This window comes from Alligator sinensis, unplaced genomic scaffold, assembly GCF_000455745.1.
Source record: "Alligator sinensis unplaced genomic scaffold, ASM45574v1 scaffold516_1, whole genome shotgun sequence".
In the NCBI taxonomy this organism is placed as follows: Eukaryota; Metazoa; Chordata; order Crocodylia; family Alligatoridae; genus Alligator; species Alligator sinensis.
In genome coordinates, this window is record NW_005841957.1 from 3,390,439 (window position 1) to 3,410,193 (window position 19,755).

A 19,755-nucleotide genomic window follows, 5' to 3' on the forward strand; every position below is an offset into this window, starting at 1 on the left:
CATAGCACTGCTGAGCCTATAACAGTGCTACAGGTTTTTTCCCCAGGGTGGCATACCTTGTATTTTTCAGTGTTGAATGTCATCAGGTTTTCATCTGCCCATTTTCTGAGCCTGTCGAGGTTGGCCTGGATCACCAGCCTATCCTCAGGTGTGGACTCTTTACCCCAAAGTTTGATGTCATCGGCGAACTTGGCCAGTCCGTTTCTGACACCAATGTCTAAATTGTTAATAAAGATGTTAAAGTGTATAGGCCCAAGGATGGAGCCTTGGGGGACACCACTGGTCATGGTGCACCACAATGATTTACTTCCATTGATTACCACACTCTGGGTCCAACCTCAGAGCCAATTCCCCAGCCATTGGACTGTGATGTGGCTGAGGCCGCAGTTAGCCAGTTTTTCCATGAGGAGATCGTGGGACACCAGATCAAAGGCTTTTTTAAAGTCAAGATATATGACGTCAATCTCTTCTCCCTTGTCCAGGTGATGTATCACCTGGTCATAGGAGTTGAGATTGCTCAAGTAAGACCTACTTGTAACAAACCTGTGGTGGCTGTCCCTCAGGATTTTGCCATCAGCCAGTTTGTCAAGAACAGTTTCTTTGATAATTTTTTCCAAGATATTCCCCAGGATAAAAGTCAGGCTAATAGGCCTGTAGTTCCCCAGATCTACTTTCCTCCCTTCCTTGAAGATAGGCACCACATTGGCCTTTTTCCAATCTTTGGGCACTTCACCTGAGTGCCATGAGTTCTTGAAGATCCGTGCCAGTGGCTGAGCTATGATGCCTGCCAGCTCCTTAAGTGTACCCTGGGTTGTAAACTGTCTGGGCCAGCTTACTTGAAGGTGTCTAGCCTCTAAAGGTGTTCCTTTACATGGTCTACAGTGATGTAGGGTAACAGTTCTCCCTCACCCTGACCATCCCATACCATGTTGAGCAGGGCGGTTCCTTGGGACTGGTGAAAAACCAATGCAGAATACCCATTTACCTCTCCCTTCCCTCCCCTGGAGTTGGCTCTGCCCCAGCTTTGGCTCTTTGTGGAGTACACAGTGGCTCCAGCTCTGGCCCTAGCCCCAGCCAGGCAATATCAGCAGTGGCAGCTCTGGGCCCGGCCTGGGGCAGGTGGTAGCTGCAGATTCAGCTTTGGCCCTGGGCCCAGATCGGCTTCCCTGCTGTTGCATGGTCTCCCCCACATTCCCCATGCCCCCACCACAAACCACCTCAAGCCACCCTAGCTTCAGCCAGGCAGCAGCAGCAGCAACAGGTCTGGTAGCTACAGCCATAGCCACTGCCTGGCCCAGGCCAGCCCCAGGCCAACACTTGAATCCAAGATGAGGTTTCCCCCTTTCACCCCATGTTTTTCACATCCAGTGAAGAGCTGACAACACTTAGTGCTTATCAGTCAAATTGCTTTACTAAACAGGCAAAGCAATTTTATTCCTACTTTATGGGTATGCACTGAGACACACAGGAGTTGGGTCCAGTTCTTCTACCTTTCCTCACATTTTACAATAACTTGCTATTCAGCTAAAGGTCCTATTGATTTTACCTGGCCTGTAAACAGGCATCTCATTTAAAGTGATCCTGATTAATTTGAGGCAGAATTCAAGACAAAAGAGCCCTTTACACAGAGCTCTTCCAAGCTGCATTGATCCTCCTTTGCCAGTAGGTGGCCAAGGAGAGCACACAGCCTGACAAGCTTTTCCCTGGAGGCAAATCCATCCACCTTTGTTATAGTACAGTACCCACAATAGTAAAGAATAAGTAAATACACTGGAACACCTAACAGCTGCACTGATTAGAGCCAACTCTAGTTGATTGGAGTATGGTTGTTTAGCATTACATAATTAAGTAACATCCTCAATATATTGTGACGTATAATGCATTGCTAATGACTTTCTGGATCTCTTAAGTGTGATATAATATTCTTTCTGTTTTAGTGTACCAATAGGGGTACACCCATTAGTGTGATGCAAATCCTGTCATTCATGACCAGGTACTTTAGGAATTCTTAGTGCTTTACTACAGTCCTGTGCTTCAGAGGTAACTCCAATAGTTTTCAGTTCTGTTTAAGAAGCTATCCATAAATTAGGAACATTTATAATTTCTTTCAAGATTTTACCCCCAATTCTTTGTATGTTACCCTAGCAATGCAAAGGTTGGCAAATCTTTGATGCTCCTTGCTCCCACGTATAACAGAGAATGACTTAAAAAGCTCCTATAGCATACCTGCAGATACCAGTGTTGTGAGTGTGATTGATGTCTGCTGTGTTCTAGTCTCATTGGCTCGCAATCAACCAGTGAAATTTAATGCAGCCTTAGCTTACAAGCAGAAAAGAGACCAAGAAAAAAGGCGGCAAAGGATCAAGCTCTGTGGCTCTTAGTCCTCCTTCATGTGTGTTTTACCCATTCTGGGTACAGCTAAGACTCCAACCCCAAGTTATTTAAAGGTAAATTGAAAAGGGGAAGGAAGTCTGGATCCTTTGTTACGGTTTTATGATGTTTATACATGACTTGGTAAAAACAGAAAAAAATCACCTTTAGATTATAAATTGTAAGAGAGGAAATGTTGAATCTTTAATATTTCTTCTCTCATTTATTTGAGTTAAACTTTGAACACAATCACCAAGTTGCGTGTTGCTGCAGCAGAATAGGAGCGAGAAAGTAGGAGGATGTGCTTGTTTGGGGCAAAGGTACACTTTGCTGCTTTTGGGAGCTGCTTTTTTATTTAGTCAGCAAGAGTTTAATTTGTGGATCAGAATTGCAGTCAGGAAGTGGCAAGGAGTTGAAGGAGTATGGCTAGGTAGAAGCCTGGGGTAACATTGTGAGGAATAAGCTAAGTGGAGTCTCCTTGTCCCCTTTCACATTAAAGCTTTTCAGTGTCTGACAACTTAATGTTTTATTTTCTTTTGAAAAAGAAAATATGCTGTGTCCCAGAAGTAATCTTCAGCTGCTTTTTTTGGTACATATTAATGAAACTTGTTTTCAGTAGTGCTTACAGCTTTAAAAAAAACTTGTCTAATTGTTCATGTAAAGTGGAACCTCTGTAGAAAGATGCTGGTGGTTTGTTTGTTAACTATAACATGGAGCTTTTTCCTGCAATGTCTGTACCCTGTTCTGTTTTTTTTTTCCCTGTTCAAAGAAAAAAACTTTTATTTTATTTTATTTTATTTATCTTTTTAAATATATTTAGAGCTGATTCCTCTGTACCACTGGGATCACCGCTGCTGGGAACTACAGTTGAGGTCAGAGATGCTAGTGGTTCTACAGTTCTAGAAGGCGAGGGTCAAGTATTTATAGGTCATTTTCTATTTGTTATTATTCTTAATTGATTGGGTTTGGAAAACCATCTTGCACATGCTATGAATTTTGTTTTCTAGAGGGAGATTGCCTGTGTAACAAAATACTCTTAAGATGTGCAGTGAAATAATTTATTATTGGAGAAAATATTTCATGTTCAATAATGCCCTGAAGGAAAATAGTATATAGGTTACACAATATTTAAACAGAGCATTAGGTTAGCTACTGATTGATTGATTTTTGTAAAAGAAAATCTGCTTCGACTCATAATTTTTGTTTCATACAATTGGGTATTAATATATGAGTTTAAAGCCATTGTACTTTTAAAATTTAAAACTGTCTTCAGTAGTATCACACATTCTTCAGTGGTAAGAAAATCTAAACTCCAGAGGCTTTGTCAGCAGAGATCTGCCTAGTTCTGTTTAATTAAAGATAGCCCAAGAAACAAAAATTCTGATACTCTTTAAAAAAAATAAATAAAGCTAAATCGGACTTAGAGAACTGCTCTGCAGACTGCCATTACACCCTGTAATGGCATGGGCCACATGGGTTTGCAGAGATTACCACATATCTAGCAGTGTAGGCACATTTAGAGAAACCAAATTAATGAACAATATATTAGTAGTATTTTTCGTACAAAGTAATTTTGTTTTAATGTTTTATTCCTCCTTCCATTTGGCATCATATGTATTGAAATTACTTTATGGTGCCAGTTGAATTAACTGTAGCAGCCATTTGGCTTTCAGAAGTTTAGTTCCAATAGTTGTTATTGCCTTTCCTTATTAAGCAAAGTGTTATTATTAACTTGCTAAGTCTTTTTAATACTTCCAACTTCTTGACATATGAGTGCCATCATAATTTCATATTTATACTGTTTTAATGTTGAAAATATATATATATATATATATATATATATTTCAATATTATATATTACTGTTTTTAAAATTGAATATACATAGTCAAAATCTTTTTTCTCCAGGTGGTAAAGAACGGATTTGTTTTCTTGATGATGAAGTCACTGTTCCTTTGGGTACAATGAGAGAAACCGGAGACTTTGTGAGAGTGAAAGGTGCAGAGATGTTTTTCCTGGGGCGGAAGGACAGCCAGATTAAACGTCACGGCAAACGTCTTGATATTGAATGTATTCAACAGGTGTGGTGCATGCAACATTTGTAATAAGGCATAGAAGAGATGAAAAACTAGTCACTGTGTATACAAAACTACAGTTGTTTGTGCATCAGCAACTAAGTTCTAGAATTTATGTGACTGAGTTGAACTTCAGGGCTAGGTTTTACTCAGCATGCATCAGCTTTCATTTGGGTGCTGTGCACTTTAGAAAACTTTGTCACATGATTTAGTTGCCTAAAAGTGGCTACAGGGCTCTGGGTGCAAGGGTAAGGGGGTCTGGAGCTCAGGTTGTGTTCTCTTTAATCCTTACGGTCAAGGGAAAGGGCCCGGGCAGGAATAGGTGCATCCTGCAAATCAATACCTGGCTGTACAGATGGTGTTGCCAGCAGGGATTTGGCTTCTTTGACCATGGGATGTTCTTCCAAGAAGAAGGATTGCTGGGAAGAGATGGAATCCACCTCACAAAGAGAGGGAAGAGCATCTTCGCAGACAGGCTCGCTAACTTAGTGAGGAGGGATTTTAACTAGGTTCACTGGGGGATGGAGGCTAAAGCCTTGAGGTAAGTGGGGAAGTGGGAGACCTGGAAGAAGAGCAAGCAGGATGGGCAACGGGAGGTGCTCTCATACTTCCTGAGAAATCGGGGCAATCGGCTAGTTACCTCAGGTGCCTGTACACAAATGCACAGAGTCTGGGAAACAAGCAGGAACAATTGGGAGTCCTTGCACAGTCATGGAACTATGACGTGATTCGAATAACAGAGACTTGATGGGGTAGCTTGTATTACTGGAGCATTGTCATCAATGAGTACAAACTGTTCAGGAAGGACAGGCAAGGAAGAGGAGGAGGAGGAGGAGTTGCACTTCATGTAAAAGAGCTATATGATGTCTCAGAGCCCCAGTATGAAACTATAGATAGGCCTGTTGAAAGTCTCTGGGTTAAAGTTAGAGGGGAGAGCAACAAGGGTGATGTTGTGGTGGGGTTCTGCTATAGACAACCAGACCAGGAGGAAGTTGTGGATGAAGGTTTCTTCAGACCGCTAGTGGAAGTTTCCCAGGCACAAGCCCTGGTTCTCATGAGGGACATCAGTTGCCCTGGTATCTGCTGGGAGGGCAATACACCAGTGCCCAGGCAATCCTGGAAGTTTTTGGAGAGTGTTGGGGACAACTTCCTTGTGCAACTGGTAGAGCAGCCAACTAGGTGCTGTATTCTTCTTGACCTGCTGCTCATAAATAGGGAAGAATTGGTGGGGAATGTAGTAGTGGATGGCAACTTTGGCAGCAGTGACCGTGAAAAAATTGAATTAAGGATCCTGAGGAAAGGAAGGATAGAGAGCAGCAGAGTAAGGAACCTGAACTTCAGAAAAACAGACTTTGATTCACTCGGGGAACTCATGGGTAGGGTCCTCTGGGAAGCCAGTTTGAGGGGGAGAGGAGTCCAGGAGAGCTGGCTGTACTTTAAAAAGACTTATTGAGGGTGCAGGAACAAACCATCCCGACATGCAGAAAGACTAACAAGTATGGCAGGAGTTCAGCTTAGCTTAGCAGGAACCCTTCAGTAAACTAAGTCGCAAAAAGGAAGATTATAAGAAATGGAAACTTGGACAAACAACTGGGAAGGAGTATAAGAGCATTGCCTGGGCTTGCAGGGATGAAGTAGGAAGCCCAAAGCGCAATTGGAGTTGCAGCTAACAAGGGACAAGAAGGATAACAAGAAGGGTTTCTACAAGTATGTTGGTAGCAAGAGGAGGATCAGGGAAAGTGTGCATCCCTTACGGGAGAGGGGAGGCAACCTTGTAACAGAGGATGCAGAAAAGGCTGAAGTAGTGATCAACGCTTTCTTCACAGGCAAGGTCAGCTCCCAGACTACTGCACCAGGCAGCCCAGTTTGGGGAGGAGGTGGGCAGCCAACAGTGGCGAAAGAACAGGTTAGGGACTATTTAGACATATACAAGTCCATGGGGCTATATGGGATGCACCCAAGGGAGCTGAGGGAGTTGGCTGATGTGATTACAGCCATAGGCCATCATCTTTGAAAACTCATGGTGATCAGGAGAGGTCCTGGATGATTGGAAAAGGGCAAACATAATGCCTATATTTAAGAAAGGGAAAAAGGAGCATCCAGGGAACTACAGACCAGTCAGCCTCACCTCAGTCCTGGAAAAGTCATTGAGCAGATCCTCAAGGAATCCATTTCTAAGTGCTAGGAGGAGAAGAAGTTGTTTGGAGACAGTCAAAATGGTTACACCAGGGCATGTCATGCCTGACCAACCTGTTTGCCTTCTATGACAAGGTGACTGGCTCTGTTGATGCAGAGAGACCGGTGGATATGATATACCTTGATTTTAGCAAGGCTTTTGATACAGTCTTCCACAACATTCTCACAGGAAAGCTAAGGAAGTACAGGTTGGATGCATGGACTGTGTAGGGTGGATAGAAAACTGGCTCGAACATCAGGCTCAAAGGGTAGCGCTCAATGGCTTGATGTCTAGTTGGCAGCCAGTATCAAGTGGAGTGCCCCAGGGGTCAGTCCTTGGGGCCAGTTTTGTTCAGTGTATTCATCAGCAACCTGGAAAATGGCATAGAATGTATCCTCAGCAAGTTTGCAGATGACACCAAGCTGAGGGGAGTAGTAGATACGCTGCAGGATAGGGCAAGGATTCATAGTGACCTAGACAAATTGGAGGATTGGGCCAAAAGGAATCTCATGAGGTTCAACAAGGACAAGTGCAAAGTCTTGCACTTAGGATGGAGCAATCCCATGCGCTGGTACAGGCTGGAGGCTGACTGTTAGGCAGCAGCTCTGCAGAAAAGGACCCTGGGGGTTACAGTGGATAATAAGCTGAATATGAGCCACCAGTAGGAGTTTTGCCAGCAGATCAAAGGAAGTGATTATTCCCCTCTATTAAGCATTGGTGAGGCCACATCTAAACTATTGTGTTCAGTTTCAGGCACCACACTACAGAAAGGATGTGGACAAGTTGGAGAGAGTCCAGTGGAGAGCAATAAAAATGGTTAAGAGATTTGGGCACATGACGTATGAGGAGAGGCTGAGGGTACTGGGCTTATTTAATCTAGAAAAAAGACTGAGAGGGGATTTAATAGCAGCCTTTAATTACCTTAAGGGGAGTTCCAGAGAGGATGGAGCTAAACTTCTCAAGAGAAGGCTGAGGGGGGGACCTGGTGGCCGTCTATAAACTCACCAGGGGGGACCAGCAGGGTTTGGGAGAGACCCTGTTCCCCCCCCCCCCCTCCCTCCCCCCCGGGGTAACAAGGAATAACGGCCACAAATTGTTAGAGAGTAGACATAGACTAGACATCCGAAGGCGGTTTAGACTAGACATCCGAAGGCACTACTTCACAGTCAGGGCGGCTAAGATCTGGAACCAACTTCCAAGGGAAGTGGTGATGGCTCCTACCCTGGGGGTCCTTAAGAGGAGGCTTGATGTCTACCTGTCTGGGGTCATTTGAGCCCGGTTTTCTCTCCTGCCCAAGGCAGGGGGTCGGACTTTGATCTACAAGGTCCCTTCCAACCCTACTTCTATGAATCTATGAAACTGTTCTCCATGGTGGCAGATGACAGAACAAGGAGCAACGGTGTCAAGTTGCAGCAAGGGAAGTTTTTAGGTTAGATATTAAGAAGAATTTTCTCACTAGGAGGGTAGTAAAAGTTTAGTTCCACGATGAGCATTCCTATGGGAAAAGCTGAGATTACCCATAGACTGTGCCACCGTGGGTGTCCCTATCAGGAGTAGAAAACTCCAGACAGCATAATTCTTGAGGTCTTTGGTAGCACATAGGCCTCTCCTATGCGATCCTTGGGAGGAATGAATGTTCAGCGTGAATTTTATCACTGTTGCTCCTGCATTGTTCTTGTGGTATGTTGGCATGGGTCATTGAGTTGTTTGCCACTAACTGTGATAGTTGTTCTATGGATTTAAACAAATTAATTTGCCAGTACTGACACCTGACACTTCTCATGAGCTAAATTATTGTATAACTTCAAAAAACAGTGGAAGGGTAGTGGGACTTTCATGACTTGCTGTGCAGTTGCAGTAGCTGTCAGTGACAAAACATAAATTGAATAATGCTTCCTTTTTTTATTTGTTGTGCCTTTTTACTGCCCTTCAGAACAAATAAGACAAATATTCTTGTATTGCAGGCTGCTGAAAGTCTTTGTCAGGTGGAAGCCTGTGCGGTAATATGGTATCAGCAGGGAAAATTAATCCTGGTTGTTGTACCCAAAGACAATTTAGCAGAAGAAGATGCTTTTAAAGAACTCCAGAAATGTCTCCCAGTTCATGCAGTCCCAGATGAGCTTGTGCTGATTGAAGCTTTGCCATTGACATTACATGGTAATTGAAATGGTTTGACATATGCCTTTTAGTGCAGAGGCTGATACACACCTCTCAGTTCAGTTTAACTGCTGCATAAAAGCTAATTATGTTTCTCTCTTTTTATTTATTCCTGGATCTTGACCAAAATAGGAAATGATAGCTAGTGCACCCACTATTAATTCTTATGTTATTGCTTCATGCTCTAATATGACCCTTAGTAATAACCGTTGCTGTTATATACAGCTAATTCTGCAACATCTGACACTCTTACTGCATTCTTATATAATATGTATTTTAATCCTTATATTCTTTGGAACTGAATAGTAGCAATAGAAGTAATGTTCTGTTAAAAATGCATAGATTTCATTCTCAGCCAGTCCCTCTGCCTGTTAAGTTAGTGGTGAAACAGCTGTCTTTAGTTGGGGAAGAAGCAGGCATGGTATATGTGTTTGCAATGCTATGCATGTGTCATAAGGTGCATTCTTCCAGAGATAGGTGGCATTTTGTGTGGGTCTAATTGATCAGTTTAAAAAGTAGGGGTACAAATAAAAAAAGTCTAGTCTGAAACTGAGGTGAGTATTTGGACCACAGCATGTATCTGGAAATATAAACTTTTAAAAAAGTAATGAAAAATTACTTTCCTTCTTGTTCTGTGAAGGTAAAATTAATACATCTGAACTGAACAAGATTTACAGTGCCCATCTGAACTCCATAAGGCGTGACAATAAGCTGAACGGAGCAGAGGAATTGTGGGAAAGATTGCAGCATTTATGGAAGGTAGTATTTTAAGTGGCCTTTTTATCACTGTAAGTGGATCATTATACATGTGTCAGGAATTAAACAGTTTTAATAAGTGTGACTAACACAACAGAATATTCTTGCTATACCTACATTAAGCATTGTTGCTCCATCCATTCAGTTAGAACTTAAATACAGCTTCTCTGTAACAGCCAGGAGGGGGTCATTTATTTTTTTCCCCATAAGAAGAAGTTGCAGACTGTAATGGTGGTAAGCAGTTAGTGTATATAGGATGAATTATTGACACACAGTCTGTCAGCAGTTTCTAAATGCTTCCTCTCATACTAAATTAGATATCCCTAAAAGGAGCCAGTAATTGGGGCATGGAGATTTTCAACAAAGCAGCTACTGTATAACTAGAATTTATGTACTAGGTTCCTTTTTATGAACTGGAAAGCTCAATTTATTTTCTTTGTTAAATAGATGGGACGCTGTCTTGAACTGTCTGGTTTTGCTGTATATTGATTCCTGTGATGAATACATGTTTATAAGACCATTATCATTACAATACAGTGGCAATAGTGTCGGGGGCAAAATTGGAACATAAAATTCAATTAGTATTGCTGAAATTTGTGTGTGCCCATAGGCCTTGACTGGCCCCCATTTAAAAAAATAAATAAATAAAAAAGCGATGATCCTGCAAGTTGCTGAGCACTTTTAGTTCCTGTTACCTTCAGTGGGAGTTCTGAGCATTTGACATGCTCCCTGCTCCAATCTTCTAGTGCCTCTGCATGTACCTTACAGATTATTTTCTCTTCTTCTCTAGTCCATTCTAAGTCTTCCAGATGAGCCTTTCAGCATTTCCAAAGACTCAGTGTTCCTATACAGTGGTGGAGACTCTATAAAATCGCTACGGTTTCATGATGAGATTGAAAATATGGTAGGCAAGGTCATACCTGGGCTCCTTGAAGTTATTCTCAGCAGTTCTATTGCTGAGGTTTACAGGCTTGTTCTGAAAACTGTGTTTCCAAGTGAGGACCAACTTAAAAATCCTAACACCTCTATGAAAAGAAAACTGAATGACTGCAGTGGAGAGGAGGCTTGTGAAGAACATGTGAACATTAAATCTAGAGGATACATCACTGTTGCTGCAGGTTTGATTTCATTTGTTGCACTAAGTCGAGGAAGTCATATGTTCAGTGTGAACTGCTCCAAGTCTTTTATAAATCTAAGTAATATGAGACAGGCAAGAACCAAATTAAGACAATCACCATTGTCCTCACCTGTAATTTCTAATATAATGAAAACTGAAGAGAGGCGAAGTGATCTAACAAATGTCAGCAAAGCAGATGAAATAGGTCCTCCACAAGGATCTCCTGGAAAAGACAATTCTGTACCAATAGCTAAGTTTCTAATAGGTGTAAGATGGACATCCTGTACTGGCAAATGTGTAGATGCCTCACCATTGGTTATAATACCAGCAACAGATGATCTGTCTGCTACTGTATATATTGGGTCTCATTCTCATGCAATGCAAGCAATTGATCTAGACTCAGGAAAAATCAAATGGGAGAGAATTCTTGAAGACCGCATTGAATCCTCTGCGTGTGTGTCAAAGTGTGGCAGTTTCATTGTTGTTGGTACGTATTTTAATCTTCCTATTTTTAATCCTTTTTCTCTTTTAAAATTTAAATATTTTTAAAACAGTTTATTTAATCTCTGTCAGTATGTAAATGTCAGCTCTCCTTTCTTCCCCTCAGTCAAAAGCTCGACTACAGAAAATAAATGAGAACACAAAGAGGAAGTAGTTTCAAGAATGAATTATTGGAGGGCATCTTAATGTATCGTAATCTAAGTTCGTTCCTTTTTTTTGTGCCAGTATTGGCATCAGTTGATTTGTTCTTTTTCTTGATTGGTCTGTACTGATAACTATTAATGAGTACAGGTATTTTTATAGGGTTTAATTAGCATTTGACTATTGGGCTGCTTAAGAAGCATGATGCATCTTTCTTTTTAAAGAGCTTAAAAATGGCGCACAGGTTTTTGATGACTCAACCAGTTAAGTTCTTTGAAAAAGAATCCATTAAAAAGCAAGTTTGGGGTACTTGTATTGGTAGATTCATACTCTATTCCACTGGTATATGGCGTCTGAATTGCTATATGAAAGCAATTTGTTGTTGCTGTATGTCAAGGTTTCTATAACTGCCTTGCATATGTTTAATTTGTCACTTATTACTAATCTAATGAAAACAAGGGGGACTTTTATCATCTGATCAGGTGAAGACGGGGTAATTAAATACTGTTATCTTTCTAACAAATGTGTTCATCCCTGATATGTGTATATTTCTAAGTTCTAAAGTCTAAAAAGTGTAATTAGCTTTGATTTCTACACAAAACAAGTGACTAGTCTTTAGATAAGTGTTTTGATTGATTTCTGTTTAACCTGAAGGTAACAAAAATCTGCTGATGTAGTATTAGGAACTAAATAATCCCTGGAATCGTATCTTGGATTTTATTAAGCAAAACTGAACATAGTAAGTCTCTATGTCTTTATTTCCAAAAGCATAAATGAGAATATTAGTAATTTAATTAACATGCCTTCCTCCTCCATGTTTAATATCTCATGCTTTCCTCTAACAAATTTCACAGTAATAGCATTGCAAGAGCGGTGAAAAAGGCATAGCTTTAAACTTGATTTGGAATGAATGCAGTGTGCAGTTAATATTAATTGCACCTGTATGGTAATATTGTCAGCAAAAGCTTGAATACTGAATAATGCTAGGAAATATAGTGGTAAGTCAACCTATTTTTTTCACCACCAGTGGTGCAGGTGCAACTGATGCAAATCCTTTTTTTCCCCCCTCACCCTATTACATTTCATTTTATACAGGAGGTTACAGTGGTTTAGTGTATGTGCTTAGAAGCAATAATGGGGAAACACACTGGGTGTTTACCACTGAGGATGCTGTGAAAAGCTCTGCAGCTCTAGATCCTTCTACTGGACTAATCTACGTTGGATCACATGATCAGCATGTATATGCTTTGGATATTTATGTAAGAAGTCACTTTTAACTAACCTTAAATGTAAACTATCTGCTCTAGGCCTTATCTAAAGTAGCACCAGCTGAAGGTCTATAGAATTAGCAACCATGAGAGCACTAGCATAAGTGGACAATCACCTGCCACAGATACTCTAAACGGTGAGCTAAAATTGCTGCTTTGAAGTGGGATTAGATAACATGGTAATAAAACACTTCTGGCAGTCTTCCGTAATGTGCTCCCAGTGTTGCTAACATTGGGTTAGAGCAACACCCCCGTCACTAAATTTTCCCAACCTGCTTAATTCCAGACTTGATTGTGCACACCCTGTGTTAGCAACTTATAATAGTTCCACAGTTTGAGATGGTGTAGACTTCTTTAAGTGTGTGTTCAGGGAGAAAGAAAGTGATATTGGTAAGTATGTTGCATATGTAATTGCTGAGTTTCCAATATTTAGCTCTGTGGGAGAAGAAACTCTTACTTCAAGTGATGATGAATAGTAATATTCCCTTAAGTAGCATTTCCTAAATAAACCTACTTTTTGAGAGAACATTTACATTTGAGAGCTCTTGGAAATACCATCCTGACCTTTTAACTCCCAGTTATCAGATAGTATAAATTCTTATTTATATTTTTCTTCTGTTGACAGAAAGAGGAGTGCATCTGGAAGTTGCACTGTGAGGGTGGAGCTGTGTTTGCTTCTCCTTGTCTAAGCCTGTTGCCTCATCACTTGTATATTGCTACACTAAGAGGATGTTTACTGGCTGTAAATCCAGTATGTACTTTTCCTGCTATCTCTGGTCCCAAACCTAAGTATCTTATTCAGCCAAGAGACCTTCTGTAGTTCGGAGTAGTTTTGCTTTAGTAAGAACTGCAAGGTCATGCCTTATAGCAGGCCTGTCTAACTTGCACCCCCTCTGTTGTGTGCACCCTGCAAGGAGTTAATTTGTTGTTTTTGGGCTTCAATTGACTATAGCTCCTCCCATCACTCCTTCCTCTGGCTTCTGCTTCCTGCTTCCACCGCAGGGGGTGGGTGGTGCAGCGCAGCCCAAGGCACCAGGGGAGCACACATTCAAGGATCTGAGGGTGGGGACTGTGGTGCTTAAGCAGCACAGTGCAGCATGGGGGTGCCTGTGGCTTGTGGTTGTGTAGCCCATGTGGTGTGTAGCCGCCAGCTGGTTAAAAGTTGGATGGCCCTGCTTTATCATGACAGTCTTTTTCATTTAAGAATCTCACTTCTGTTGAGAAGGAGAAAAATATTACCACCCCTATTTTGAGCATAGAAACATAAGGAGCAGAGGCCTTGCTGCTTGCCCAAGACCACATGTTGGGCAAAGTGTGGCCTGCAAGGAGTTAATTTCTGGTTAACTGCAAGGAGTTAACTTCTGGGAGTAGTACTCAGGACAAGTAATAGAGATTTGGGAAATATCTGTTAAACCATTGGGCATGAAGGGGACTGCTTGGTTTTGTCCAACTGGCTGAAGAAAAATTTGCAAAATGTCTTGAGCAAGACATTTAAAAAAAAGAAAAATTATTTCATTTCTCCTGTTGTATCAACTCTAGCACCCCATATCATTGTGGCTCTCTCTGCTTTGCCACCATTTGCAACAGGCCCTGCAATCCATCATCCACCCACATGAAGCCCTCCAAAACCAGCCCTTCACCATTTTTGGCACCTACTACTATAAACTTCCCCAAAAGCATCCAAACCACTTCCCAAAAGCATCCAAGCCTCTTCCCAGGGATCATTGCTTCCTTGAACCCTCTTCTCCTTGTGGATATTCCTAGTCCCAGCCCAGTTACAAGAGCAATGATTTGCCTTTTAGGTTTGCAGTATTTTGCATCAAGTTACATGTATTACACTTTATCATTCACAGGACACAGGGGGTAAAATCTGGAAAAGCTCCTGTGGAAAACCTCTCTTCTCTTCCCCACACTGCAATGCTCAGTACGTCTGTGTCGGATGTGTGGATGGAAATCTGTACTGCTTTAGTCACTCTGGTGAAAAGGTAAAAAGCCTTTGTCGATTTATTTAGCGGTGCTTTTTCTTGCTTTCATCACAAAATTTTGGATTAGATTTTTATTAATAAAGCTTAGTCATGTAACAGTTGTCTTGAGGATTCAGTGATAAACATACAGTAGCTCTGACACCTGCCATCTGAGTCACAGTGTACTCATTTTACAGAACAGCTAATTGGAATACAGAGAAAGCAAGATGTTTGGCCAAGTTTATCCGCAAGCTCAGAGGCACAACAAGAAATAGCCCCAGAATCCCAGGGCTCATAATTCATAATGCACATATAAATTCCTGAGGATCTTGGTTCACATACAGATATTTTAACATGGGTATTGAGTGAGTGTGGTGTTAGGGGGTGGATACTTCATTTTGATTTCAGTTCAACTGGAAGATGTCATGGACACAGCAGGATTTAAAGTAGTAGTGCTTTTAAGTCATGTTCCTTCTTCCAGGTGTGTTCAGTAAAGATACCTTGCTGCTTAGAATTGGTTTCACTAAAATGTTTATAATGTTGTCAATCAATATGTTCCTGTTGTGGCAGACATACTTGTGTTAGTGTGTGCATAACTCCTACTTTATCTCTGATAAAAGATCCTGGCCACAAAATACATGTCAGGTTTTCTTAGCTGCAGTGGGAAGACTTTTATTGTCTTAGTGATTATTGTATCTCAGGTTTCACTTCTGTTGTTAACACTCTCTGAGCTGCTGTTTTTTCTAACCACAGTGTGCCTCACAATTCATAAGCGTCATCTTTGTAGTAAAAGGTGCTGCTTGTATTCTGAAATGGAGGTTAAGAGTCTGCACAGCACCAACAAAATGAGAAGAAAGATTTGCTGTATGGTTGATGGGAAGAGATGTGGAAGCACTAAGATATTAGTATAACAGATGTTTTACAAAGGCTCTACAAGCTTTAATAGTCTTAAAGTATTGGTTATGTTTCCTTACAGCCATCTCCATGCAGGCAGTTGATTTATAGGTCAGTGTTTGGGCATTTTCTCTATATTTGGTTGGTTCATGTATAGGTGTGGTAAGTATTCTCTAGCTTTGTATTCTCACTATGCTCTGAAACAAAGTGATTCCATACATTTCCCTCTTTGGTCAACATCCTGTCTGTAGAAGTTAAAGATGTATCGTTGGCAACATGTACAACCTTCAGTAATGGAATGTTCATTTTTTTTAATGCTGTTCTGTAGGTTTGGCAGTTTTCCACCAATGGACCAATCTTTTCATCCCCATGCATCTCAAGCTTAACTAAGCAAGAAATATTTTTTGGCTCCCATGACTGCTTTATCTACAGCTGTAATATGGAAGGTAATTTACTGTGGAAATTTAAAACCACTTCAAGTGTATACGCAACTCCATTTGTTTTCCATAGTCATGACTTGGAGAGGGAAGCATTCCTGGCAGCAGTGTCTACAGATGGCAATGTGTGGCTCCTGAATGCAAAGAATGGCATGGTAGAGGGTATCCATAAACTCCCAGGAGAGGTATTCTCTTCCCCTGTAGTGTGTGGGGAAAGGCTTATTGTTGGCTGTAGAAATGATTATGTTTATTGCCTAGATTTGTTTATAGCTGAAAAAATTAGGAACAGCAAAGATGTGCTAAATGCTCCACTTAACAGTTGTTTTTTGAATGCACGTTAAGCACCTTCACTTGCAAGATGCTGGCTACATCATGGTCTTTGTTTAACATTGTACAACTGTCTGTTTTTGAAAACTGCGTAGATAGCAGTTTTTTAACAATGTCTTACCTGGGCTAGGTGAAAATGCATGCATGTACTTATGTGGCTTCTCTCACAGCCATAAAAAGTGAGAGTAGCAGAGGGTTGCTCTGTATTGGTCTGGAATCCAAGTTGATACAGACCAGCCCAGGATCCAGAGACTGCAAAGTTGATTTTTAAATCCATTTATCTTCCTTTGCACCAAGCACAGACTTACCAGAGCAAGGAATCAGTCCTGTAACTGCATACCATCTAGAATTCATATTCTAATATATATTAATATTCTAATATATGCCTGAAGAATTACTTTGTTTCATCTAGGAAGGTTAATCCTGCCAGAGGAATCTAAATAAACTGAGGCTATCTATGTCTGTACCCCTTGAACTTTTGCTACATTAAATACAGTAGGATTTTCTGTGGTGACTAGGCCCTGTCAACAAAAGGAAACTTGTTGCTCAAGCTGCACAAGCTCCCTTGAACAGCAGAAGGTCTACCACCCTGATGCACTTTCTGCCAGTGTGGCTGTGCCTATACCAAGGGTTCTGCAGGCAGTGCTATGTTGACTATGGGAAGTGATGTCTTCATGAATCCAGCCAACATTGCGCTGCCTGTGGAACTTATCGTGCAGAGTAATATCGAGTCTTTGGTTCTATACAGTGACACAAGCTTGTTTTTAAATACATAATACAGAAACTGCTTTCAAACTAACTTTTTTATTAAAATTCAAGATGTATTCACTACATGAAGTGCTTAGTACTGATGCTTCAAACCATTGTGAAAGCATAAATAAAAGCTTATTCATTCTTCTGACTGGCAAGGAAATTGAAAAAAGCATAAAAGATAAGGAATGGCATGTCCAAAGGCTCCAAATTCCTGGTAAGTTAAAGGCCCTAGTCAGTTAATCCTTGTTAATGCTGGTTTGCTTTGCATAGCTTTCAATTTTGTGCGAGAGGGCAAGACTAGAATAGTGGTTAGGGCAACTTACCTGGGGTGAAATGGAACCTTTTATTTCCTACTACAGTGAAAAGTTAAGTATTTCACATTCATTATTCTTTTTAAGCCTAGATCGCTCCATGTCCGTGTGCCTTAACTGTTAGTGTGTAAGGTCATTCTCCCACATGCTGTCTTACAGAATACTTACTTTTATGCAAAGCACAGAAGGATTGACAGGAGGTATTGAGAGCCCTTTACCATTGTCCCCCTCAGAATTAAATAATCCTTGAACCCCGTGACTAAAACATTCATTTAGAAGATGGGAGATATGGATTGATGTCCCTGCAGGCAGAGAAGGGGTAGAACTTGGCTCTCTCCAGCATGGTACTCTTAAATACTGGGCTGCTGGATAAAAGGGGTGGAGGGTTGTGGTGGTACTGGCCCCACTGCCTCCTCCCATTGTGTTTTTGTGGAAAAAAAGGCCAAGGTAGTTGCAAGCTAGCTTGTGACTGAGTCTCAACAGGAGCTATGCATACTCTGCAACCTGGAGTTAAGTCCCATTCCTCAGAAGGCTGTGTTGCTTACATGCCTGTGTCGTTTTCTGAGTGGACACTCTCAGTATGCTGGCTTCTGAAGATGCTATTCCAAGGCACTTACCTCTCTCAATACATTGTATAAGGAAGCTAGGCATCTAACCTGGCAAAGTGGATTCCACCAGGCAGTAAGGTGTCAAGTACTTCTTCAGATCTCACATTTAGGATGAGATCCAATTCCATCTATAACATGCCTAAGTATTATCCTGTCCACCCATCTTTGGTCCCTGAAAAAAGTTAATGTACCTGTTTTTGTAATGTGCCCTCATCAAACCTTTAGGTGTAAGTGTCAAAAAGCAGCAAGCAGGAGGAGGCCCATGCACCCTCTGTGGTTAACTTTTTTCAGGGACTTAAATAGAGTGGAAGAGGATTGCTCCTAGATACCCCATAGGTGGAACAGAATCTGGCCCTTTACTTTGGCTCCTGGGGGCCATACATTGGAGCTGTCAATTTGAGGAATGTGCTTGAGATATAATAAGTAACTTCTACCACTTAGACCAACAGTGAACAATGACCTGTTTGTATTGTGCATAAACTAAATAAACCCAATTATCCAAAACCAAGTTTCTTTGTTGAATAGTTTGCTGAATTGAGGGCAAAGTGCTTAAGTTCCATTGAAATCAACAGGCCTGCTCCCGTATTTACAATTTAAGCATAAACTTAAAAGCTTAGCTGGATCAGAGCCAAAATAAGTCACCATTATGGGATGGGATCCTTGCCTGATGGTGAAATCAGCTCTTGTTCAAGTCCAAATATGAAGAAACGTGTAGTAGTAACTACTTGGAAGCCCTTAAAGAACACCTAATAAAATGGTTCTGTGCAAATGAATTTTGTACTGTCACTTTTTCCAATTCAGTAACTAGTATTGAATTTGCTAGCTGCAAATGTGAATTCCCTTAACTTCAGTGACAAAAATTGTATTTTTTAATGCATTAAGCACCTTCAAAGCTACAGAAGTATTTGTAGATTTTTTTATTGAAATAGAACATTCTTTTCCAGTACTAGACCATTTACATTAAAATCTGACAACCAAAATTGAAAATAAAATAGAAATTACGCTGAATGTATCCCTTCATCATAGATCATGTTACTTGGTTTTATTGTTGGTAAAAACACATAGCAATACACTTGCAGCACTAAAAATTCTATTTATAAAGAAACCCCGACCTACACTGTTAACAAAAGGAGACACTGAATACATACATCATCAGATAATTTTGTCTGGATTATAATTTAATAGCAATTAAAATGACATTAGTATAATAAACAATTGCACTTTAAAACATTTGAAAACTTAAAAAAGTACACAACAGATACCCCACAATTATACATTTTGTGTATAGTTTTATACATAACTATATGAACAAAGAAGTTAATCATATATAACCTTGTCTGAAGAAATGGTATTTTGTGTGTATAAGTAAGTTACAAAAAAATTGAAAGACAGTATACTACATAGTGGTTTATTTAGTTCTTAAAACATTTTTGCTGTCTTAAATAAATTTAGTAGTAACATTTTTTTTACATTATTCCAACAATTTGTTCAGAAATGGCTGCAACAAAGCTAAAGCAAAGTAACACTTCATTGGTATTTAGTGCAAATTTTTGTGTTGATTTTACATGAAATGTCACTGAACATGTAGACTTTAAGAAATGTTTCGTAATGAGCACTGTACATAGTCTGAATACAGTTCCATTAGTACACTAGATACCATTATATTTGAAAAGACTCTGCTTTACTTTAAGATCATTCATAATGACAACTATGTTTTGCGTGTGCTGTAAATGTGTCCAATGATGTTTGGTAGGTTGGTACATTTTGCTGTGCATAATACCACCTATGCTTACTCTGTAAATGTATGCTCTTCAGGACACCTGTGCCTTCAGTTCAGTTCATTAATCCTGACTTGCTGCTTTTAGTTACCTTCACAACTGGCCTAAGCTCCCACTTTCCCTA

General features: G+C 40.6%; 1 protein-coding gene across 7 annotated transcripts in view; it reads left to right on the forward strand.

Moving 5' to 3' along the window:
* The window catches only part of AASDH (aminoadipate-semialdehyde dehydrogenase), a 34,220-nt gene that overhangs the window by 12,661 nt on the left and 1,804 nt on the right, over positions 1-19,755 (forward strand). For 5 of the 7 annotated variants that reach the window (XM_006020535.3, XM_025200146.1, XM_014518469.2 and 2 more), the window contains 9 exons: positions 3,191-3,297; positions 4,277-4,449; positions 8,584-8,776; positions 9,417-9,535; positions 10,323-11,136; positions 12,387-12,550; positions 13,185-13,310; positions 14,413-14,544; positions 15,746-18,357. In XM_006020535.3, the coding sequence (XP_006020597.1) occupies positions 3,191-3,297; positions 4,277-4,449; positions 8,584-8,776; positions 9,417-9,535; positions 10,323-11,136; positions 12,387-12,550; positions 13,185-13,310; positions 14,413-14,544; positions 15,746-16,195 (2,278 nt within the window). In that variant the 3' untranslated portion in view covers positions 16,196-18,357. Of the gene's footprint in view, positions 1-3,190; positions 3,298-4,276; positions 4,450-8,583; positions 8,777-9,416; positions 9,536-10,322; positions 11,137-12,386; positions 12,551-13,184; positions 13,311-14,412; positions 14,545-15,745; positions 18,358-19,755 lie in introns of those variants that run through there. The other 2 variants (XM_025200147.1, XM_014518470.2) reach the window with 2 other exon arrangements.